Source organism: Leuciscus leuciscus (genome assembly GCF_965113295.1).
Source record: "Leuciscus leuciscus genome assembly, chromosome: 15".
Taxonomy (NCBI): domain Eukaryota; kingdom Metazoa; phylum Chordata; class Actinopteri; order Cypriniformes; family Leuciscidae; genus Leuciscus; species Leuciscus leuciscus.
The window spans coordinates 4,351,215-4,376,845 of NC_138739.1; the positions used below are offsets into that span (position 1 = coordinate 4,351,215).

Below are 25,631 nucleotides of genomic sequence, written 5' to 3' on the forward strand. Positions count from 1 at the left end.
TCACTTTAAACAATATTATAAAGCTATTAAAAACATCATTCAATGTAAATTGTGAAAATCATTATTACAATTTCAAGGGAATAATCGACAATTATGATTTTTGTCATTATCGTGCGGCCCTAAAACATAAATAAAAAAAATCTGCATTTGACTTTTTTACACTTTTCAAGGAAATCAACCAACGATTGCATAAAGCTGGGATAAGAAGAGTGTTTTAACATAAAAAATACACTTTTCCTTTTCCTTTCCCGCAATTGATGTAATTTTCCGTTTCCACTCTCATACTGTAGGTGGCGCTCTTGTTCAATCTCATTCATCAAAATGAACGAATCTTTTTTCGGGTCATTTCGTTCATTTAAGGGGCTTTAAATGTTATTCTTTTAACAGGCAAATTCCCCGAACACGTCCACCTACGCAATCTTTATCATATTCTGAATTAAGAAATCGTTATAATGCAGTCAAAAATAATTTACAGGGAACATATATAATGACTTTACCTTCTGAGTCTTTCGTTCATTTGTCACGTGACAGACGCACTTTGGAAAAACAAAATGTTCTCAGCTTTTTGTTCAAAATGTTGCTTTTTTTTATGAAACCTGCATTCAAGTGTTGATAAAAGAAAGAATGCATGAAGCTAGAATAAAACATTATTTATTTTTTTAAAGCAGAGTTCTTTCTTTTGATAAATTGCACGCTCAGATATTCATACAAACAAAATATTCTGGTGGCCATTTCCATTTTTGTGAAAATGATCCGAAACGCTGGTGTGGAGAGAGTTAAGGCCGAGATGTAACGCATGATTTTGCTGAATGGACTGGCATGAGGCATAATCATGTTCAATATCAAGTTAATCTGTCACAGTGTGTTTTGTTCACATTGTAAGTGTGCTGAGCGCAGATCTTGTTCTCTTCTTTAATGCTGTGTTTTTATGCACAGGTGTGTTTAAAGCATTTGCCCTGAGATGATTTTCAATATAATACGGCTAAATGCAAATGAGGAGCTTTATATAAAAACTGGTTTGAAATCCCCCAGACAAGTGAGGAATTAAATTACAGTTCTTTCTGTGAAATGAGACGGTAGATGATGTTTCAGACAGACAGAGCGCTTGATTAACATCATCTACATCTAGAAGTCTTTATATATATATATAAAGGTATCTAGATATAGATGTCTTACCAGACATCTGCATAATATATATATATATATATATATATTCGTTTGGATAGAAGACCCATTAGTGTTCGCTATCATCTTTCCTTTTCTTCTTCTTTTTTTTAGGTTTTCTGATTGGGTTTGAGATGTGATGTTATTCTGGGAGCTTTAACCTGTTTAATCCCACCGGACACAATAGTGACCGTAAAGAAAGTGTTCATTTATGAAGATCGACTGCTGTTTTAGTGCTTTTCCAGTAAATATGGACAGAATAAAAGGGTCTCAGTTACATTTGTGTTGTTTCACATGGTTAGTGTAAAATGTCACATGACCAGAGCAGTTTCATTCTTGATTGCACACAAAATGTTAGTAAAGTAAGATAATGTGTACCAAAAATCTTTGTAATGTCTTTAAGGTGTCTAGTATTAATATATATGAATTCACAATTATTCAGTTTTGTTGAGTGTGGTCATGGAACGAGTAAAGATGCTGATGGCAGCAATAGTGAACAGTGGGAAAATACACATTTATTCTTATTTTTTTGTCTATAAGTGTTGTATAAAGGTTATTATGTTTAATAGTAACCCTAAAATGACATGAAAGAGTTTAAAATGTGTTTAATAACTGGGCTGATATAGGCTGAGAATTCTGGTAACACTTTACAATAAGGTTCATTAGCATTAGTTAATGTATTAACTAACAATGATCAATACATTTGTTTCTATATTAGTTAATCTTTGTTAATATTAGTTAAAAATCCAGCTGTTCATGTTAGTTCACAGTGAATTAACTAATGTTAACAAATACAACCTTTGATTTGAATAATATATTAGTAAAAGAAGCTGAAGAATTAATAAATGCTGAAGAAGAGCAGTTCATTATTAGTTAACTAGCGAAACCTTATTGTAAAGTGTTACCAGAGTTTTCAACATTATACCAATTGTGACCGAACATAAAACACAATTTTTCCATGAAAATGTAAAAAAATAATGATTGATTTTAAGGGGCAACTAATGACATCTCATTTGGATATTTTCATGTCTGGGATTTAACAGGTTAAAGGTGATTTTATCCGTGTTTGAACCCCTTCTGATGAGCAGAATCTCTCATTTCGCATGAGAGAACATGTAAAAGTATATGGTATTTTTCTCTGAATGAGTCCTAGATTCTTGCTGGACAATCATCATCAGTGTTATGGTGCAGTGCCATACAGACGCCCTGAAGCGAACCCAACAACCTTATCACTCTGAAATTAGCCAGACAAGCTTGATGTAAAATCAATGTATAAGTTGAGTAGAGGCGAACAGCTGAGAGGGTTTGTCTGAGTGCTTTAGACGCACTCGTTCCACACAAACAAGGCCAGGAGAAAGCATTCGCAAGGCATTTCTCTTATTCACTTTGTAGTTCTGTTGGGATTTCAGAGGCCTTTTTGATCTTTGCTTGCTTGATATTGTGTTAACAGCAGGAACTTCAAAGTTTGGCTGTGCTCTAATTTTCATAAAAGGTTATTGTTGACAGAAGTTTTGTAAATGAGTTTGTCTATGAACCGAAGACGCCGGGGAACAACACACACCTGTTTGTTCAGGGGAAAAAACCTCAAGCATCTTCACAAGCTACAGATCTCAAAACATTTAATTAGATTTCCGTTCCACACTAAGACGTTTGCACAATAGACGAGCACAACCTCAGAGGAACTATCAATGGGGTTTTTGCGTTTTAAAGGATGTGTTTTCTGCAATTTGGTTTAGTTCGACGCTGATAAAAAGGCAACATTTGCACATTGCATTCAAAAGATATCTCATTATCCTCCGCCTGACACAGGTGTTCACAGAGAGAGTATTAGCCAGAGAGAAAACAGATGAGTCGTGCTGATAGGGGCTTCAATCTTTGGGGAAGTGCGCCGTCTTAAATATTCATTAGCATTGGGCTTGGTGTGTTCTTGATTTGTGAATGAAACTGCTGTCATGATGCTGTCGTCCTTGTGTGCTGTGGCTTCAGACCGGCTGTACGGAAAAGCACTCTGGATCATTTTTGACTCTCTTTCTTGGTCAATAATGGAGGGACACTCAGCACAAATAGGCTGAAACCCATTTTGATGGACAGAAAGGCCTTCCCAAGGTTCTCATGGCAATATCTGAAGTCCTTGGTGTTGTGGACCGATTTACACTCAATATCTGGTCACTCTCGCCCGGCTGGTTCTTTTAGCAAAGCTTGAGACATGGCTTTTACTGGTGAGACTTTTTGTTTTTGTAATAAGGCTCTTAAAATTATAAAACACTTGGATGTAGATTTATCGGCCAATATATATCGGTTATCGGCTTTCAAATATAAAGAATTATCGGTTATCGGCTTTCAATTATAAAGAATTATCGGTTATCGGCTTTCAATTATAAAGAATTATCGGTTATCGGCCTTCAAATACAAAGAATTATCGGTTATCGGCCTTCAAATACAAAGAATTATCGGCTATCGGCCTTCAAATATAAAGAATTATCGGTTATCGGTCTTCAAAAATAAAGAATTATCGGTTATCGGCCTTCAAATATAAAGAATTATCGGCTATCGGCCTTCAAATATAAAGAATTATCGGCTATCGGCTTTCAAATATAAAGAATTATCGGTTATCGGCTTTCAACTATAAAGAAATATCAGTTATCGGCTTTCAAATATAAAGAATTATCGGTAATCGGCTTTCAAATATAAAGAAATATCAGTAATCGGCCTTCAAAAATAAAGAATTATCGGTAATCTGCTTTAAAATATAAAGAAATATCAGTTATCGGCCTTCAATATAAAGAATTGTCGGTTGTCAGCTTTCAAATATAAAGAATTATCGGTTATCGGCTTTCAAATATAAAGAATTATCGGTTACCGGCTTTCAATTATAAAGAATTATCGGTTATCGGCCTTCAAATATAAAGAATTATCGGTTATCCGCCTTCAAATATAAAGAATTATCGGTTATCGGCTTTCAAAAAGAAAGAAATATCTGTTATCGGCTTTCAAATATAAAGAATTATCGGTAATCTGCCTTCAAATATAAAGAATTATCGGTTATCGGCTTTCAAAAAGAAAGAAATATCTGTTATCGGCTTTCAAATATAAAGAATTATCGGTTATCGGCTTTCAAAAAGAAAGAAATATCGGTTATCGGCTTTCAAATATAAAGAATTATCGGTTATTGGACAAAATTTTCATATCAAAGCCAGATATTGCCTGTAAGTCCGTGTAAAGTCCACTGTGCTTGTCGTCGAGTTGAATTCGTGTGCTTTTTGTCGTGTGTTGCGTCAGGGATGTGTTGCTTCTTTCATAAGCTCCCAGATTTATGTGCAAAGTTGTTGTACCTGGCATATTGTACAATTAATTTATTCCTCTTTACTTGTTCAGCTCATCGCTTAGTATAGTGTTAGATTTAAGAGGCATTTTGTAGAAGATTTGTTCTATTCAGACGTGACAATGTCCCAGTTTCACACTGCCCTAGCAAAAAAATCCTATACCAAAATACATTTATTTTAGGGATGCACCGATATGAAAATTTTCGCCCATACCGATAATTCTTAATATTTGAAAACCGATATATTGGCCGATAAATCTAAATCCAAAGTTTTATTTAATTTTGAGAGCCTATTATAAAAACAAAAGGCTCACCATGAAAAGCCACGTCCCAAACACACTTTAACAATGATGTTCTCATTATAATTGTATGTAGCCGATATGACAGACTTGTGTTGCACATGTTGCACTGAACTGTATTTTTCTGTCATATTTAATATTTCAAGCTATTTAAAACCATTATGGTGAACAGTGTGAATCTGAAGTGTCTCAGCTGAAGGAAATAATCCATTATTGATTGGCTTTAATATATCGGGCACATTTTTATGTTAATGTTTTCATTACTTTGAAAGGTAATCTGATTACATGGCGTTGCCCCCAACACTGGCAAACATTCACATAAACAGTTTTGCATTTTCCTGCTTTCAGTTTCATAAATGTATTGGTTATCTGGCTAATTGAAACGCTCTTGTATTTAATATAACTCCAGGTTGTGAGTTTGTTTTACGCTGCTATATTTAATTGAATGTTGTGTAGTCGTACCGTATGCTCAGACCTGTTGCGGCAGGAGTTGGTCACCGGCGCAGTAATAAGTTGCGCTTCAAGTCCACTCGTGTTTTTTGAAATAGTGTTTTATGAGCGTCAATATGTTGTGCACACACTCATCTAACACATACATTCTCGTCATAATATCATCTCCTGTTTATGGAACAATCCTGCAGTCCTTTAAAGATGAGCAGAGACTGGAAAATAAGCCTGTGCCGGTGTGTGTGTGTGTGTGTGTGTGTGTGTATCGGCGGTCGGTGTTGCATCACTGTGAAATGTTCTGTTGCTTGCAGCCTCTTTCCTCTTTCAGTCGATGTGTGAATATGTTTATATTCTGACTCCAGTTATGTCGGAACAGTGTCTGCTGTGGAGTGCACATATGGTTTTTGGACATGTTTTCATATTTATTTTCCTACAGGTTCAGAGGGTTCTGAATAATTTATATGAAAACAAGAAGATTGCAAGCGCCACTCACAATATCTATGCATACAGGTATTTCTGTTTTTAATTCATTAAAAAATTCATCCTTTGCCTTTGCTCAGCAAATATTTTTTTCTTTTAGACAAATTAGTTCAACCCTAACTTTACATACATCGTTTAGTCATTTGTGCAGTTTGTTAAATATGCATGTTTCATAATTTTATAGCTACTTTTTAAGATATTTAAAGAAATCAGTGTAATATTTGCATTCTAATAGACGTGGCCAAGCACGTTTTTGTATGTTGTAAATTTTTACGTTTACACTTTAAAAAATCCAATGTCGCAAGTAAAATAAATGTCATTCAAGGTAAATTAATGAAATATTTTAATACATTGCAAAGCAATTTTGCTTATCAAGTAAATTTATCTTGTTTTGAAGTCCCCCTGAGGTGAAAATCCAGCTTTTAATGTTGTTTATGTGTCTATGTGCTGTTTTTAATATGCTTTAAGACAAACCATGTGTAAATTCATAAGTCGACAGCATTGCTGAGTATTTTCTCCTTAAAACTGCTGTGAACCAAAGACAGTCTCAAACACACGCTTTGAAATCGCTGGTGTTTCTGACGTCACACACTACCTTGTAACCAATCAGATCAACGTGTGATCGTCAACCAGTGGATCTCTGAGCTGAGTGAGTGAGTGGAGGCGGGGCTCATTTGCATATTCATAGAACCGCACATACTAAATGAGGCAATACATTCAAGATATTTTAAGGCATTTTTTCAAGGAAAAAAGTTTAAATATGTAATTTTGGTGATCAAAGATGAGTTTTAAGGGATACAATGATTGACTACAGTGAGACTTTAAGGAAGTTGAGATGTTTTTGCCTCAAGATCAGATTTACAGCAGATTCTTTTAGAACATCTTTTTTCTTAGTTTGTTATTCATTTGCTGGAAGTATTTCAATTATTTATGCCTTTCGAGATAAGAAATGTAATGTTTGTGCGTGACGTGTGTGTTGTTACGCGAGCGTAGTCCCGGGCGGTTCCTCAGGACATGAGCAGTGACATACAGTATTGGAGAAGTGTGTGTGTGAGATTAAACCGCAGGTGATTTTGACATTCAGCATGTTCCCGAAGCCCCCGGCGTATGAGGACACAAGGGTTTTCCGTTCTCAGCCCTGTTTGGGAAGGTGAAGCCTGGAGCCGCCCAAAACCTCAAAGTAAAGCTGATGTTTTAATTACAAGTTACAAGATCATTGGTGATTAAATATTGACTGCTGTCTGTCATTAACTTCAGAAAGATTGGACTGTTGTTTATTAACAGCTTGAGACTTTAAGGCAGGTATTCTTTAGCTAAATTTGCTAAAACAGGAGACTCACAAAAAATGGTAAAATAAATGTTCAAATGCAGATTGTAAAACACATTTGTAAGTAATATTGTTTTTTGTTTTGTTTTTTTGCTGGTTTTTGTTGCTGGTGTTAAGTTTTTTTTATGCAAATGAGCCCCGCCTCCACTCACTCACTCAGCTCAGAGATCCACTGGTTGACGATCACACGTTGATCTGATTGGTTACAAGGTAGTTTGTGACGTCAGAAACACCAGCGATTTCAAAGCGTGTGTTTGAGACTGTCTTTGGTTCACTGCAGTTTTAAGGAGGAAATACTCAGTCGATGGTGTCGACTTATGAACTTACACATGGTTTGTCTTAAAGCGTATTAAAAACACCACATAGACATATAAACATCATTAAAAACTTGATTTTATCTTGAATTTAGAGTATATCGCTCTATCGGCCCGTTTATAAATTAAAGTTTAATACCACCATATTAAGTACGTACAGTGAGACTGCAGTGTTTGTGCCATGGACTTGAATGATAACACCAATACTTAAAAGAGCTTATACCAATACTTTTATCTCATGAAAGGTGTTGTTGCTTTGTTACAACATACGAATTTTCTACTTCATCGGAATGGTATGAAACTTGGTAAAGGTTTTGGCACTTGCTGTGTGAACAAAAAAAAGAATCATGGACATGATTTGAACAGGTTAAATGGTCCTGAAAAAAATAGTCACACTTGTGCTCCTCGCGTTCAAAAATGAGCGCATTGGAAATGAATGGAGACGAATTTCCTCTAGTGGAAGCGTATGGTACTGCGGCCAAACAACATCTCACTGAAAGCAAATTTTTTGAGATATCAAGCTCAGATTTGGATCACAACTTGTTTTGGTTTATGGCTTTAATTTTCTTGCAGTTTAGCGTTTTAAACGTGTTTTTGAAAATATATATTTCGTATAAAAATTGAAAATAGTATTTTTGTGCATTTTTCATAACAATAATCTGCCATGTGTCGTCTTTGAAAAGAGATCAAACTTCAGTCTGTGCTCTAAAACATTCAAGATTTACCACAGTTTAAGTTGGAAATGTATTTTCAGGTCAATGCTCAAAAAGTGAATAAATGGATTATAAATACAGCGTAAATATAATTTAGTGCCATAAAATCCCCTAAAAATACAAAATATTACATCAAAAATATTATCAAACTAAAATATAGTACATTAATTTCATTGAGAAGAAAAAAAAACTGTATTTTTTGACGACACACGAAGAGTTAATAGGAGACTTGATTTCAACTGTGACTTAACACCGATTGGCCACTTTATTCACATGAGATTCTCCGTTCACACATATGATGAGCCGTGTGTGGTGAAAGGTCTCTCTGGGCAGCGATGTGTCTGTTAGCTGTCATTCACTCCACACAACTATTCCCCAAATGATGGACCTCGTGGTCTCAAAACCCTCAATGTCGAGCCAAAAAACCTCAGCGGGGCGTCCTAATTTCCCACACTCCTCTCTGTGCCTGATATCATTCCTCATCCAAATCCTCTTCCTATTCAGCTCTGAAATACTCTCACAACCACAAAACCGCAGACGCCTCGCAAACACAATTATAAAGCGAGTGAAAGTCACTGCGGGCTGTTCTGAGGAGAGTGGCCTCTGAGGGTTCGCATGATTCTCGCCAAGTTTTTCCCACATTTATTTCACAATCCTCTCATGTTTTCATCAGGATCTTCTTGGAGGATAAAAGCTCTTTCCTGCAGGACTGCGAGGATGATGGAGAAACCGCTGCGGGGGGGCGATTGCTGCATCTTTTGCAGGTAAATGTGTGTTTGCGTCAGGTGACGGATTGGCTAGTGGATGTTAATCAAGATATATTATGAGTTCTGTTGGGTTTTCTTTGTTCAGTTCTTTAATTATTTAAAGGTTTCACCCAAAAATGTAGGTCTTTCAAAAGGAGAGTTTTTAAACGATGTTCAAGCCGTCTTTTCCATACAGCCAAAGCATAAGAACCATACAACCAAAAGAACATGAAATATACATTTTACAATATATAAAATGCTCACCAAGGCTGCATTTATTTGATGAAAAATACAGTAAAAACGGTAATGTTGTGAAATATTTTTACTATTTAAAAGAGTGGTTTTCTATTTAAATATATTGTGAAATGAAATTTATTCCTGTGATGCAGGATGAATGAATCGTCATATTAGACTGAAGGATCATGTGACACTGAAGACTGGAGTAATGATGCTTTGATCACAGGAATAAATTACATTTTAAAATATATTAAAATAGAAAACAGTCATTTGAAATTGTCATAATAATATTTAACAATTCTGTTTTATTTTTATCCATTTTTATCAAATAAATGCGGCCTTGGAGACTTAAAAAAAAAAAAAAACATTAAAAATCTTAGCGATCTAAAACTTTTGACTGGTAGTGTCTATAAAATGCTCACCAAGGCTGCATTTATTTGAGGAAAATGCAGTAAAAATATATTGAGTGAATATATTGTGAAATGTAATTTATTCCTGTGATATAATAAATTACATTTTTCAAGATATTCAAATAGAAAACAGTTATCTCAAAATGTAATATTATTTCACCGTTTTTACTGTATTTTTCATCAAATAAATGCAGCCTTGGTGAACACAAGAGACTTCTCTCAAAACTATTACAAAAATCATAATTACTCTAAACTTTTGACCAGTAGTGAGTGTATATCCCCTAAACCCTGTGCCTGCAGGACTCAGTAAAGGCACCATTGCCTGGAAGCAGTGGTTTTAAAGCACATGATCTTGAAGCGTTCTTCAAGCTGTGCACGTATTCAAAGTCAATGGATCATTTTAGCAGGCTTGTTGATATGCTGTGGGATTATCCATGCACTCCTCCTGTCTTGATCCCAATTCCATTCTTGCGATGTCAGATATTTGCACAGGGATATGTCATTCATCCATAATCTTTCCTCTTATCTCCCCTTCTCTGATTAAAGGCATCAAAACCCTCCGGTGTGAAATACGACATGACACTGTAATCTCGATACAGCATTTCCGTCAATAACCTCGGCGAAAACGGAGCATCTGCGGTGGCGTTTTTCAAATGATCTTCAGTGAAGTGAGGTTTAGTTTGTCGCAGGTGGTTTTGATTGGAACATCATGTATTATGAGTTTCGATGTGCCTTCAGTTGACAGACACGTTATTTCTAATTTTGCACAGGCACTCCAGCGACTTCCCTTTTCGCATCCGAGTGAAACGCTTTATGCTTTATAGTATACAGTCTAACCAAAAATGATTCAGACAGCAGATTTACATTTTGATATTTTTTTACTAGTGTGTGCAGGACACTATAGTTCATCTATGTAAATGAGGAGAGCAAAATAAAGTAAACTGTGACATATTATACCCAAAACTACTTCATACAGAGAGTACCAGTGACATTTATAAACATTGGGATTTAAAATTCCGACACTTTGACCTGATCATGTATTTTTTCTTTAATTGCTAATGTTCTTTTTACACACAGACTGAACACAATGAAGCATTGCTTGGTAACTGGTTGAGCTAAACTGGTATTATCTAATTGTGTAGTTAAATTTAACAGCTGACAGATATTCAACATAATTCATGTGTGAGACAGTCTAACAGAAGGACGGACAAAACCAGTCAAATATCAACTGAGTTCTGCTCATATTTCAATACCATTTTCTAACCGATAGCGAATAAACTGTGATAATGTGAGAAATGTTGAAGATATCTGAATACATTTTCAGGCCTCATAAAAATTTCGAAAGGATTCGATGGGAAAAATGCAATGAAAATATAAAGCATGGCCTGTTCGAGAGCTTCATTGACCTCTTTCTTGGTGCATGAATGAAAACATTCCAGTGAAAACGAACAGCCGTTCACATGCGATCATTCAGCCTTTTGGAGTTCATCCCACTATTTCCTGTTTTCCGAATGTGACGGCATGTTTGAAAGAGAAAGGACTATTAATAGAGGTGGCATGTGCAGATGGCAGTGATTTTCCCCTTCTCTCCGGCGTTCACCCAGCTCCATCCCTGCGGCGCTGGGAAAAATACAACGAGCGAGGACTGGAAATGCACTTGAGAGCTGTCATTCTTTTCAAAGGCCATATTTTGTCTTTTCTGCGCCTTTAAGCGACTCCTTTCCCAAACAGGGACTGACAGGCTACGTGCCGTCTTGGGGAAAATGTGGCATGAAGGAAACATTTGTGAATCTTTTCATGCACAACTTTTGTCTCAGTCGGACTGAGTTCATTCCGATTGATGAATCTGATTAGTGTTTACGTGAATGCTAAACATGTGATCGGGTTGATGTGCGCGTTTATACGTCATATATATAAACATGCGCTCATTGCACGAATATTTCAAGGCTTTTCAGTCCTATTGAGCCGTAAATCTGATTACTAACGGATTATTTGGTTGCATGTAAACATGGTCAGCGATGCATCATTAAAGGTAGTTTTTTTACTGTGGCAAACACCGCTCACATTTGCTGATCATTCTGTCTCACAGATCCTGGATGTGCGTAACGTGCTGGTGGTGGTCTCTCGATGGTACGGTGGGATTCTGCTGGGACCCGACCGCTTTAAACACATCAACAACTGTGCCAGGAACATCCTCATCCAGGAGGGTTACACAGACACTTCAGTAAGACTAATGTACAAACATGTACAATGCAGACATTCAAGAAATACAGAGTTCTGTCATGAAACTCTGGTTCAGGATAACAGGACCTTAACTCAGTCTGTTTGCAGTCGCATTGCTATCTATAGGGCACAGCTGATTGGTTCCTGCTGTATCAGTAGTAGGGATGTGACGGTGAGGATATTTTTTTCCCACCGGTTAATCGACGCGTGACAACACCGGTCATACCGGCGGAGGCTTTTAAATCACTAATTTAAAGGCGAAAGTAAAAGGCGAAAGAGTCTCTGCATGTGCATTCATAATGGTGCGGAGCAGAGCGAGCGTTTTTCCATAGGAATGAACGTGGACACGTGCGCATTTTAGTTTCGCTTTCAAATTAGCGCCAGTTTGGGGGCGGATTGCTTGAATTGTGAGTTCAGCCTATTATTCTTATTGAAAAACACAACAATAAAACAGTACAATGACAAATTCGCTTAAAGCGGTGGTATAATGCCCTTTTCACAAGATGTAAAATAAGTCTCTGATGTCCCCTGTGTGTTTGTGAAGTTTTAGCTCAAAATACCCCACAGATATTTGTATATAGCATGTTAAAGTTGTCACTTTTTGAGGGTGAGCAAAAATGCACCGTTTTGTGTCTGTTCCTTTAAATGCAAATGAGCTGCTGCTCCCGGCACAGGGGGCGGAGCTACAACAGCTTGCACTCACACAGTCATGCACTGAAAATGTATGTTCAAACCGGATTGATGACAATTGTTCAATCGGACAATGATGAAAGAAGAAGTCAAACTCAAGAAAAAGTGACAACATAGAAGCAACAGGACATTTCTGAATGGTTAGTTGATGAAGTTATGTAGCTTATGTGTAGTTATCTTCAAATAGCATATTCTGTCTTGTTAATCTATAAATCGTGTTCCGGGGGCGGGGTTTATGTAAATTATAGGGTTGGTGATGTCACTAACCCAGGAGGAATGTGGTGTAGTCTCTACCAGCCGTTTGTTGTAGTCCTTAAAAAGCGATTTCTGTAACAGCAAATATCTCCCTTTGCTTTGAACTTTGAGTGTTGTAACTTTGCAGATGTTGTTTATGCTCAAACAGCAACATTACACACTAACTAAAGTTAGAAAAGTCAAATCATAATCAACCACCCCTTTAAATAGGCGCTTTTTCACCAAATATTCCGCCATCATCTTGTCAGTCAGCTCCTCACTCTCGTGATTAATGAAGTCTGACTCCTGCTGCTGATCTGTGCTGCGACTCTCGTTCAGCTTTGAATTGTAGTGTCTGTTCTCTAACTGAACTAAATGATTTAATTTTTTTTAAAGTATCTAATCGACGGTGGGGTGAGTTGCCGTGGTGGGCAAGTGATGATACCGGTGTTGGTTCTGAACACCGTCAACACAGACTATCGTAGCAAGCCTAATCAGTAGTAGGGCTGAACGATATTCTGTTTTAAAATCGACATCGTGATGTGCGCATGAGCGATAGTCACATCGCCGGAACATGCAATGTGAAGGGTAGTAGCACCCATGGTGTATTAAGAGAATGATGATTTTGTACCAAAAAGAAAGTTAAAATCAGCTATTTTGGACTATTTCGGCTACAAAAAGGAGGATGTTGACCAAAAAGAGGTACTTTGCCTGGTGTGTTATAAAGTTGTGGATGGTTGTCTTTTTTAAAAAGTATTTTGTCTTTTATTTTTCGTGTTCGCATTTATGAGGAAAAAACAATGTTACGTGACAGTTCTCCATAACGGACGCGACCGCTCTGAAAGCGGCACTAAAAGACTGCTTTAAAACTTTCACAGAGACCTCAAACAGAAAGCACAAAGTCTTTCTTTAAAGCAAATTTGGTTTTGTATTAATTGTATCTTAATTTTAATCAGTGTTTCATTATCCAATTTCCTGGATTTAATCAATAAAAAGTAAATATAGCAGACAATAGATAATCACGACACGGAGGCGCCAGCGCCTTGTCTGGAGCTTACGCTTAAGCTATCATCCATGAACCGAAACTCAGCGAAGATCGTGAGTCAGCATCGTCAACTTCATCTTTGCAGCCGACACAGAAAACACTTGTTTATTAATAAACAATTAAAATGTCTCTCATTGCAATATTTTACATATTCATAATCATTACTTTTGCTGGTTCTTTGTGACAGCTTTTAGATGCCGTTTACATGAACTGCATCAGCACCGGAGAGAGAGAGCAAGCTTTTTTTTTAACTTATGTTGAGGAATTACAGCCTAATGAACAAACAAACATCTGTTAAGAGCGCCGCCACGTTGGATTGCGTAGAATGTTCACCGAATTCTGACAGAAATATGTTCTTATTTTGGAATAAAATATTAAGTGACCTTTTTGTCACTTGTAATGAAGCTTACTTATTAGTGAAATTATTAATATCATGGAATGGTAATTATTGACTTTATCCTGGATTGATGGCTCGCAGTATATATCGTTGGGGAAAAAAAATATCGCAATGTAATTTTTTTCCAATATCGTGCAGCCCTATCCAATGAGTTTGCATGTTTAGCCTTCATATACTTGGTCAGCATTTGCGTTATCAGTGCAGTGCGCTTTCAGAAAACCCTCCACCTTCCCCAGCTCCACCTCTATAGATCTGTAATTCACGTCTGATATCTTGTACAGCAGCAGCCTGTCGTGTGTGTGTATTGGCAGTAGAAAATCCCGTATTTGGTCCCGCAAGACCAAATATATCAACATTGCCACACACATTACCATACCAAACACTCTGAGAGTTATCATGAGAGAAAACCAAACATCATCATGAAAATCATTCTGTTCTAGTATGCTTTTTACTGGAAGCAGCTCTGCCACCTTTCTCTCTTGCAAAGGTTTCTGTTGATGCGTTTGTAGTTTTCTTTCTGAGATTTGTCTCGGGCCATTTTTGAGTACTAAATGTTCAACATTCAATTTTTTGTTTACTTCTGTGAATTTATATGAAGAGAAGCTCTCCTCTTGAGTGTCCAACAATCACAGTGATAAGGTCACACAAAAACCAGTTCTGAGGAGATTTGCCGGCACGCGCCCGACTTCTTCTGAGGATTCATTTGTTTGTTGTTTTCTTTCATTTCTGTGCAAATGAGGACTCGCGCACAGCTGTGGGGCTGCTATGGTTACCCGCATAATAGGGGCGCTTCGGTTTATATGCAGACATACAATTACACGCATGTGTGATATGATTGTTTAAGATTTTGCTAGAATTCATTTCAAAAACCTCGACTCAATTAAAGCAGCATCACATGGCTGAGGAAAACACAAGCGCAGGAAACCAAAGCTGTCACTTTTCATGAGCGCGAGGTCCTATTTTGTGGCATGTCTTTGAAATTGGTATCACATGGTTACGGTGATTGGCGTCAGAAGCAGCTAAAAACACACCTTTCTTCTTCCACTTCTATTTTAAGCCCTGGACTTCTGTAGTTCCTTTGATTGTGGACTGGATGAGTTTATTTCCGAACTCGACATCCTCAGAAGTTGTTTAGTTGAACCATCAAACCAACACCGCAAAAATGTTTGTCTAGTTTCCAGTCCAAATATCGAAACATTCTTAAATCTAGAAGCATTTACCAGATGAGTAAAATTACATAAGAAATTCTATCTTTTTTTCCAATGAAAAAAGTCTAAATTAAGTGAGTTTTTGCGTAAAACAAGCAAAATTATCTGCCAATGGGGTCAGAAAATAATCTTAATTCAAATGGAAAACAAGAAAAAATATCTTAATTCAAAAGGAAAACTAGAAAAATAAAAATAATCTTAATTCAAATGGAAAACAAGACAAATAATCTTAATTTAAATGGAAAACAAGAAAAAGAAAAATAATCTTAATTTAAATGGGAAACAAGAAAAAGAAAAATAATCTTAATTCAAAAGGAAAACTAGATAATTTTCTGACCCCATTGGTAGATAATTTAGCTTGTTTTAAGCGAAAACTTACTTAATTTTGATTTTTTTTTAATCAGAAAACAAGATGTAATTTTACTCATCTAGTAAATGCTTCTTGATTTAAGAATGTTTAATTAGACTGGAAACTAGACACGAAATACTAAGTAAGAAAAGCATTGTTTGCCGTGCACCACCAGAGAGCCTCAACACCACCAGCATGCCTATTAAAGACTAGTGTGTCTTTTGTAATAAAAAAATCTTAATCACTGTAATTTGAGCTTTTGGCTCATTTGTTGTGTTATTCCACTCTAGAACTATAACAGTAAGTGAATGTAGAGTCAAACCACTGCTTTAAAATGCATTAGCCAAGAGAGGAACTGTCCATGCTACACTAACCGTAGAGAATACATGAATGCATCTTCCCTGTAATGTCAGTTCATCTGTAAAAGCCCAAAAACTCATTCTCACTGCCATAATTGCGTGCATATTGTACCGTCAACCCAAAATGTATTCAGATATCTTCAACATTTCTCACATTATCACAGTTTATTCACTATAGTTTAGAAAATGGTATTGAAATATGAGCAGAACTCAGTTGATATTTGACTGGTTTTGTCCGTCCTTCTGTTAGACTGTCTCACACATGAATTATGTTGAATATCTGTCAGCTGTTAAATTGAACTACACAATTAGATAATACCAGTTTAGCTCAACCAGTGACCAAGCAATGCTTCATTGTGTTCAGTCTGTGTGTAAAAAGAGCATTAGCAATTAAAGACAAAACACATGATCAGGACAAAGTGTCGGAATAATGTTTGATCCCAAATTTGTATCAATCTGAATGAACAATATTTGGGTATAATATGTCACATTATTTCGCTCTCCTCACTTACATAGATGAACTATAGTGTCCTGCACACACTAGCAAATAAATGATATCTGGTGTCTGAATCATTGTTGGTTTGACTAGTTCTTGATAGCGTCATGCACCTTCTGTCTTCAAGAAAGAATGCAAGTGTGATTTTAATGTTGTTGTAGTTTTATCCTGAGTAATGCACATGATTGTAGACGCTGTGCACGCCTCAGGCGCGGATACATCACGCTGTTCTGTCAGTGTGAGGATGAATGTTGTGTTATCGTCACAGTTTGAGCCGCCTGATCATTATGTTCTGTCCACTGCGGCTCTACCGTCATTAACATACAATGCATAATAACACCACTGCTGAGCAGAATAGCCGGAGACGTCACGCCTGGATTCAGAAAAATAGACTCATTCGTTTGGACTCTATTGGGTCCCTAGAGACACAATTTAAATAAGAAAACAGTTTGAGGAACCGGAGTTAACAAGCCTTATACTCGCACATGTTGAGGATCCACTGGTCAAAATGACAATGCCATGATTTGTGGCTCAGTTGCTTTATATTACATCAGCAATGCAACATTTCATGCTTGTACTCGCAAATGTATACCTCGAATGAATGAAGTTTTGTGAGAGACGGGCAGTTGTTCACTGGATCTGATTACGGGCTGGAAATTGTACATTTTGACTCTTTGTGAAGGTGCTTTTTCTTTCCGTCACATTCTCACGTTTTTATGTCAGACCCTTCAGTTTAATCAAGCAAATTCTTCTTCACACGAATGTTTGATTATTTAATTACTTCTGATTATATGATTTAGATATTATTTAATCAAATAGATGTTCATCAAGACTCGCTTCAGAAACAATGACCACTTATCTCAGATGCTTGATGTCTACACTGACACATGACGTGATATATAGACAATACGGTCACTACGGTACAATAAGGTTCATTAGTTAACATAACGTATTAACTAACATGAACTGAGCATTTGTTACTATATTAGTTCATCTTTGTTAATGTTAGTTAATAATAATCCAGCGGTTCATAAATGCTGAAAATAATATTAACTAAGATTAATAAATGCTGTAGAAGTATTGTTCATTCTTAGTCAATGTTAGTTAACTAATGAGCTTTACTGTAAAGTGTTACCAACATTATAAAGAAATATCACGTAAATACTAATAAATAAAAGATATGCTGATTTCTTTCCCCCAAAAATAAACTATAGCAAAAATATTGTTAGGCATTATAGCTAGTTTTTGTTGCTAAATTGTTAATACTGAACATTCACGGGTGACGTGAGCATTTTTTAAAAACACTTTAGCATCTCAGTGAAATTTAAGGTTAAAAACAAATGTATGTTTTTGACGTTATTATATAATTTTTTTTATTTTTTTTATAGATTTCTCAGTTTCATTTCAGATTTCCTTTATACACAAGTTTTATTACTTCTCTTTTATGATTTATTTTTTATTTTTCTCTATCAGGAGGAATCATCCAAAGCTGGAGGGAAGAACAAAAGGTCGAAGGGCAAGAAGGCAAAGTGAAAAACCCCAGATCACCCCCAAACCTGGACCAGATGAAGACTGGAAACCGGTTTCAGACTGGTTTCAGACTCATACAATACACGATAAACTGAGGATTAAACCGCCTGGATGTCCTTAATGCTCTGTTGCTACGAGTCGTGTCACACTAAGTGCTCTGTGCTTTTGTCTTATGAATAAAGATTTTTATGAAACACAAATTGATTTGCAAATGAGAGTTTGCCTGAAGTCACAAGGACAAACGAGTGTGAAACAGGTAATAAATCCATCAGCGACCTTTGAACCTTTCTCCAGTTTAATGATGCTCTAATAATGTAATTTGATAAAGCCTGACAAAAGCAATCGAAGCGTTTTCCGTGAGCGTAATCCCGGAATATCCGCTTTAGATTGACTCATTTCTTTTTTTAACGCCAAATGTCAACGCGAAACACCCTGGAAGTGGTTTGATTGTCAAACGCCCATTATGACAGTCTATTTAATCCCTCGACACTCTCTAATTTAGCGTTTTCACTCATGCTTAACCTTTTGAATATTGAACTCCGTTATTTTACCAATCACGCTTTGCAGGGCAAGAGTCCACCGCCACCTGGTGAGTTTGCTACGCTACGGCTAGCATGCTAATTGTCCTTAATGAGCTCATGTGAGAATAACTTGATGGCTTTGGCGCTCAGTGTGCTAATAAACAGATGCTAGGTCACGGGAGAGCCACATGAAGGCTGAGCTGGAGTTGAAGGCTCCTGCAGAGAGGTTTGGTGGCGTGTCTCGGAAAGAAACTTGTTGGTTTGCGTTCAAGCATCCCTGAATGATTTCAAGTCTTAAACCTCCGTTTTGTAACAGACGCACCAATGTTGACGTGTTTATTTGAGCACTTCTGCCGGTGAAACACCACACGATGCCTGTGAAATATGGACATAAATATCAGGAAATATTGGTAACCTAAATAATATAAGAAAGTTACATATTATTTATAAAACATGTTTTATATTTCCCGACAAAGATGCGTCATATAGAGGGATGTTTTATTTAACATATTTAGGAGGTTTGCATAGTATTCTGATCCTGCATTTCACTGATTTTATTCATTTCTATGAAATATTGAATATTTTTGTGTGTGCAAGTGAGATGAGTAAATGCACGCTCACATTTAGTCTAGAACTACAATAACCATCATGTTTACACACACACACACACTCACACACAACGCCTCTTCACTTTGATTTGTCTCAACATGAGGACAAATCAAATCAAAATGAAAATGAGGACATATAATACGTGACACCAGGCATTATCATGGTTCGAGTAATACTTACAGGGCCGAGAACTAGTTATTGATCATGTAAAATCTGCCCCATGTAAAATTAAGACCGGAATCCCTCAGGGAACCATCCTGGGGCCTGTCCTCTTCAGCCTGTATGTGGACGAGCTGCCTGAAGTGTGTCCTGAAGTTGGCCTTCAGATGTATGCCGATGACACTGTGGTTTATGTGTCCGGAGCCCTGTGGTTATCGGCAGTACACTGACCAAAAGTCTGGAGAAAGTGTTTAATTGGCTAAACAAATCATGTTTAACACTTAATCTGAGGAAAACTAAATCTGTGTGTTTTTCTATAACAAGAATGCGGATAATAAATGACCTTAACATTAAAATGAATGGTGAACTCATCGATCAGGAAGAACAAGAAAAATATTTAGGAGTGATTTTAGGTTCTCAGCTAAATTTTAAAAGTCATATTAAAAACATCTCAAGAAAAATGAAGGCCAGTATGAACTGTTTCAGAATGATCATGAGCAGTCCAACATCTGAATGTGCTCATGTCTTTCTGAACACTATGATCCTGTCCCACCTGTCGCACTGCCCCAATGTTTGGTCCCAGACTCGCCAAACCACCCTACAGCCTATCGAGAGGCTTTATAACCCTGCCCTAAAGATTTTAGATAAAAAGCCCATTTGATTCCATCACTGTTACATTTTAAGTAAACATAAAATCTTAAACTTTGTTAATCTTAGACACATAAAGTTGCTTTTTTAAATGTTTGACTGGACTTGCACCTGAGCCGGGTTGTAGATGTGTGAACAGGCTGGAACCCTCCAGATCCACAAGAGCTGCTGCATGTGGAGACTGTAAAGTTCCCTTTTGTAAAACATCTTTTGCCCAAAACGTTTTTTCTGTGAAAGGAGCCAATCTGTGGAACTGGCTTCCTACAAATATAAAGACTTCAACTAAACTATCCACCTTTAAAAAGCTAACAAAAGCCTGGTTCATACAGAGAGCAGTGTGATCATGCCATAGGAGATGTGTAGCTGTGTGTATGTGAGGTGTGCATCTGTGTGAGTTCCAGTGAATGTGTTTATTTACTACACTTATTTTTATTGGTGCTAACTGGTTTCTGGACATTTTATTGTATTCACAAAAAAAAAACAAAAAAAAAATCTTTATTATCTTAACTGTTAAAAAGCCCTTCTAGGGACCGGTGTTGCGAATTAGCCATGGCTATAAACACTGTGATACAGGCATCGGATTGTTCTTTATGGAATAATCTATGTTTTTTTGTATCTGTCCCTATTCAAATAAACAACAAAATAAAATAAAAATACAATAAAGAGAGCTGTCAGTCAATAAATGGGAAAACAAACTCCTTATTTGAAAAAGTAACTCAGATATTTTGTTGAAAATCTTAAAAGTAATGCGTTACTTTACTAGTTACTTGAAAAAGTAATCTGATTACATAACTCAAGTTACTCGTAATGAGTTACCCTCAACACTGAAGATGGGTGTGGGACACGAAAGTCATTCTCTTTTCTAATATCTTCATGTTTTCTCCTGATGTTCACTTGTTGTAAAAGGTCTGAAGAGAGAATCTTCCGCAGTCTCACGACATTTAGGCCATGTTTGATTTTGTGCTGCCGGAGAAAGCGAAAACTAAAATCCCAAGCGTGTGTGAAATGCACTATACAAATAAACTTGAAGTGCCTTACCATAATAACAAGCACAAACTGTGTTGAATAGAATTTGATGTGTAGCAAAAAGGTATCAGGCCTATTATATTCGCATTTATACTGTGGTAAAGTAGAGAAAAAACGCTGTAGGACAAATTAAAAGCGAACCAAAGGAGGAAATGTTTATAATCCCCTGCGAAAATGAGGACGTGAGTGAAGATATGGGGAAAAGAAGCAAGATATTCCATGTCCATCGGATTAACTACTGGAATATTGTTAAATTGGCTGATGATCGGGTGACCAGATCTCAAAACATAATACAAAGCTTATATTTATGGGCTCATGTACCTCTGTTCGGCACGCATCCAGATGTTTCCACGGCTGCGATGTAATATTTAATTGCTAACCTATTATTTATTTAGTAAACAAACTTTTCTGCTTCACTCGTTTCTTTATATTTACGTAAAACTGCACTGTAAAAATGTTTGTGATTTTAACGGTAAAAGACTGTAAAAATGCTAAGATGAAAAACTGTTAATTGGTCAACAGAAAGTTTCCGTACACACGGGGAATAACTGTCATATCTAACCGTACATTTAATGTAATTTTACTGCAAAATACCGTTAAATTTAAGTTTTTGGAAGTGAAAAAGAACAAGTTATTGTATAATTTACAGTGAAAAAACGTAAATTGGCCACAATTCCCTGCGTGACACTTCACAGTTGATGTATTCTTGATAGTTTTTCTTAGTTTTTTTATAATCAGTTATGTACATTATGGTTTTGTTACATTTAATGCTCTTAAATGAATGTTTATTGCATTTTTAAAATGTCATGTGTGTAACCATGATGGTGTTTATAGTGTTTGTGTGAATGACACTGTGCAGCTTCTGTAAATAAGTTTAAACTTTCTCAGTTTGTGGAAAAGCTGCTTGTGATGAGCTGTGATTGATCATGTGACTCTCATCACTGCTGTGATTGGTGGTTGTCAGTGTATTACAACGGTACAAAACAGATATTAGTTCTTCAATAGATCGGTAAAATTAACATATCGGAAATGAAATATGTAAATTTAAGTGAAGTCTGTAAAACCTAAAATGTTGCTACCGCATTTTTTACAGTACATTTCTGACCAATCACAGCTTATTACCGTAAACTTAACGGATTTTTTTTTTTTTTTTTTTTACTGTGTACATTCATCTGTCGCTTTAATCAATATTAATTTATTCAAATCCCTTGTTTTTGAGCCGGATAAATACCACTCTGATTGAATTATGAATTGCTTTAATGTAGTTTGTATGAAGCTTGTCATGTATCTAACTAGTTTTTAAAGGAGTAGCTGCCCATCGATTAACTCCTACTTTTTAACCTTAAAGGGATACTCCACTTTTTTTTGGAAATAGGCTCATTTTACAACTCCCCCAGAGTTAAACAGTTGAGTTTTACCGTTTTCGAATCCATTCAGCCGAACTCCGGGTCTGGCGGTACCACTTTTAGCATAGCTTAGCATAGATCATTGAATATATATCTCAGGCGTAATGATATGACGCAGCGCCTGAAAATAGTCTCCAGCTCGGTAACTTCCCACGTGACCGGGACTAAGTTTGTCTAACCTATTAGACTTATTTTCAGGCGCTGCATCATATCATTACGCCTGCTGGACTCATGGTAGGGCAGCAAAGTTTCTTGATTATTACGCAGGAATGAGAGTATAGTTCCTAGCCATATCAGCCTAGAAAATCGAAACTTTTCATTTTCCGTCGGTCTTAGTACACGATGTAACTACAGAAGAGTCAAGTTTTAAATAGGAAAAATATCGAAACTCTTTGGTCATTTTTTGAGAGAGCTGCTAATGGTCATGTCCGATTCAATGATCGATGCTAAGCTATGCTAAAAGTGGGACCGCCAGACCCGGAGATCGGCTGAATGGATTCGAAAACGGTAAAACTCAACTCTTTAACTCTGGGGGAGCTGTAAAATGAGCCTATTTCCAAAAAAAGTGGAGTATCCCTTTAACTTTAACGTTTTTTTATTTTTTTACAGTGAGCAGTCACGTGCAAAAGAAAAGTGTTTGGCGGATCACCACCAGTGATGCGGTTGCACAGCTCAATATACTCAGAATGGTTTGCGACCGGTGAATCTTCTGTGGGAATGAGTAATTTAGAGAAGGTACTCAAGTTATTTTTGAAGTCTTGCCTCTCTCTCCAAGGCACACACACACACACACACACACACACACACACACACACACACACACACACATCCTCTTAAATACCTTTGGGTCTTTGACATCCCGGCCTCATTCCTCCCTACAGCACTAGTCGTACTCCTCTCATTTTCACACTCATGCATGTGTCTATTCCCTTTTCTCTGGACTATTCTCGCTCTCTCTCTCCCTGTGTTCCTTTCAATGAATATTAATGCACTTCTGACTGTCAGCCCCTACCCTTTCAGACTCAGTTGCTTGCGTCGACTCGAGGGGCATTGCTAAATGCTTTGGTGGGCTTTTGCTGTGACATGTTTTCTATGTATATGGGATAAATCTGCCTTGAATGCGAATCTTGCTCAGGGCCTGTTTGGCACCTCATCTTTGCCCTGATTAACGAGTGCCTTTTATTCGGTCCAGAATGAATATGAAAACTGTTTCCACAAAGGACAACTCAGTTCCTGGCAAGGAATCGAGCTTCTCTCCAAATAACCCTACAAGAAAACACTTATGTTGTGCTTTGATGCTTCTTAAATTGACTAAACCAACTCGCTGTGTGCTCAGGCGTCTCATCTGTATTCTACTAACATCAATTATGTTACACATTTAAACATCCTGAGGGCCAGATTTACTAAACAGGGCAAATTAGCATGAGAGCGCTATAATCCCATAAAAGCGAGTATGTGAGTGGAAAGTTCAGCGCTTGATCTACTGACGACATGCAAATTAAAGATCATTTCCATAATCACCAAAGCAATCTACCAGTTAGGGTCTGGTTTAAAGGGATAGTTCACCCAAAAATGAACATTACCCCATGATTTACTCACCCTGAAGCCGTCCTAGGTGTATATGACTTTCTTCTTTCAGATGAACACAATCAGAGTTATATTAAAAACATGTCCTGGCGCTTCCCAGCTTTATAATGGCAGTGAATGGCCACTTTTATGGACTTCAAAAGACTTCAAAGCCATTATAAAGCTTGGAAGAGCCAGGACATTTTTTAATATAACTCTGATTGTGTTCATCTGAAAGAAGAAAGTCATATACACCTAGGACGGCTTCAGGGTGAGTAAATCATGGGGTAATGTTCATTTTTGGGCGAACTATTCCTTTAAAGCAACACTAAGTAAAAATTTTTTTACCTTAAAATAATGTTTCCAAAATGGTATCAGTGGTTCATCAAGTGGTAACAGGGTGAAAGGCACTACTGGGTTCGCTTTGCGTCCCTATATCTGATGTAACCACACTATGCAAGTTTGCCAAACCGGGTCGCGTTTCTGTAGTTCGAATGAGACGTAAGAAAACTAAAAATTTGACTTGCTTTACGTCAAGCGTCACAAAGTCATTATTTAGTTTTTCTTCGTTTCTGATGTCGCAATACATCATACTTTCATGAAATCATGCAACATTCTCTACCTTGTCTGTGGACATCGTTCATTCAAAGCCGGTGCTGGATAAACAGCGAGCGTGTGTGCGACAGTCGGCTGCGGGCGGAGAAATGATTTACGACAGCGGTAATGGACAATTCCGCTTCCAACCTGTAGGGGGACCGAAGAGGAAACGTTCCATAGTGTTGCTTTAAGACATGCTTTTTTTGGGTGGTAAATAATGGCGTAAACACCAGTAAATTGACGAGTGCAAACCTTAGTAAGTCACCATCATGATTCATTTAAATACTCTCCTCACAAAAATACTGCGTCCGAAAGGGAAACTCCTACAAATGCATATGCAGTAAGATCAGCCGCAAAAACAACCCTGTCCTCGCCTTTTCAGCCTCATTTTTGTCTTTTGTACATCCGGACAGTAGGTTTTTAACGCCAAAAGAGGCTTTGCGCTGGAAGCTGCCAGTAAATCTGGCTGCTAGTGAGGAATTTGGCTAGAAATAACTCCATGCTGTGCATTGGCACAGATCAGTAACATGCTAATTGCCAGTTCGATGGAGAAATACTTTATGGTGACATGCAAGGATTCGGTCGACTTGGATTTCTGCCGCGGATTCAATATTTGGTACAAATAACTTGAAAACGCAGTGCTTTGTTTTGGCAAATGTGACTGGACAAAGCTTTCAGTCAATGCTCCAAATCACCAATGTCTTTCATTCTCTCCACTGTAAGAATAGTTTGCCCAAAGGGAAACTACAGTCAAACCTACATTTATTCACACACCTTCAACATTTCTCACATTATCACAGTTTATTCGCTATAGTTTAGAAAATGGTATTGAAATATGAGCAGAACTCAGTTGATATTTGACTGGTTTTGTCCGTCCTTCTGTTAGACTGTCTCACACATGAATTATGTTGAATATCTGTCAGCTGTTAAATTTAGCTACACAATTAGATAATACCAGTTTAGCTCAACCAATCACCAAGCAATGCTTCATTGTGTTCAGTCTGCGGTTAAGAAGAAAAAACACTTCAGCAAAACATGATCAGCTCAAAGTGTCTGAATCATTTTTGGTCCCAATGTTTATAAATGTCACTGGTAGTCTCTGTATGAAG

The 25,631-nt window shown here is 37.0% G+C and overlaps 1 protein-coding gene across 3 annotated transcripts in view; it reads left to right on the forward strand.

The window, feature by feature from the left end:
* The window catches only part of impact (impact RWD domain protein), a 40,839-nt gene extending 22,649 nt beyond the window's left edge, over nucleotides 1–18,190 (forward strand). For 2 of the 3 annotated variants that reach the window (XM_082139284.1, XM_082139285.1), the window contains exons 9-12: nucleotides 5,669–5,742; nucleotides 8,740–8,838; nucleotides 11,549–11,683; nucleotides 17,934–18,190. In XM_082139284.1, the coding sequence (XP_081995410.1) occupies nucleotides 5,669–5,742; nucleotides 8,740–8,838; nucleotides 11,549–11,683; nucleotides 17,934–18,111 (486 nt within the window). In that variant the 3' untranslated portion in view covers nucleotides 18,112–18,190. The remainder of the gene's footprint in view (nucleotides 1–5,668; nucleotides 5,743–8,739; nucleotides 8,839–11,548; nucleotides 11,684–17,933) is intronic. The other variant, XM_082139286.1, reaches the window with a different exon arrangement.
* The last annotated feature ends 7,441 nt before the right edge of the window (nucleotides 18,191–25,631 follow it).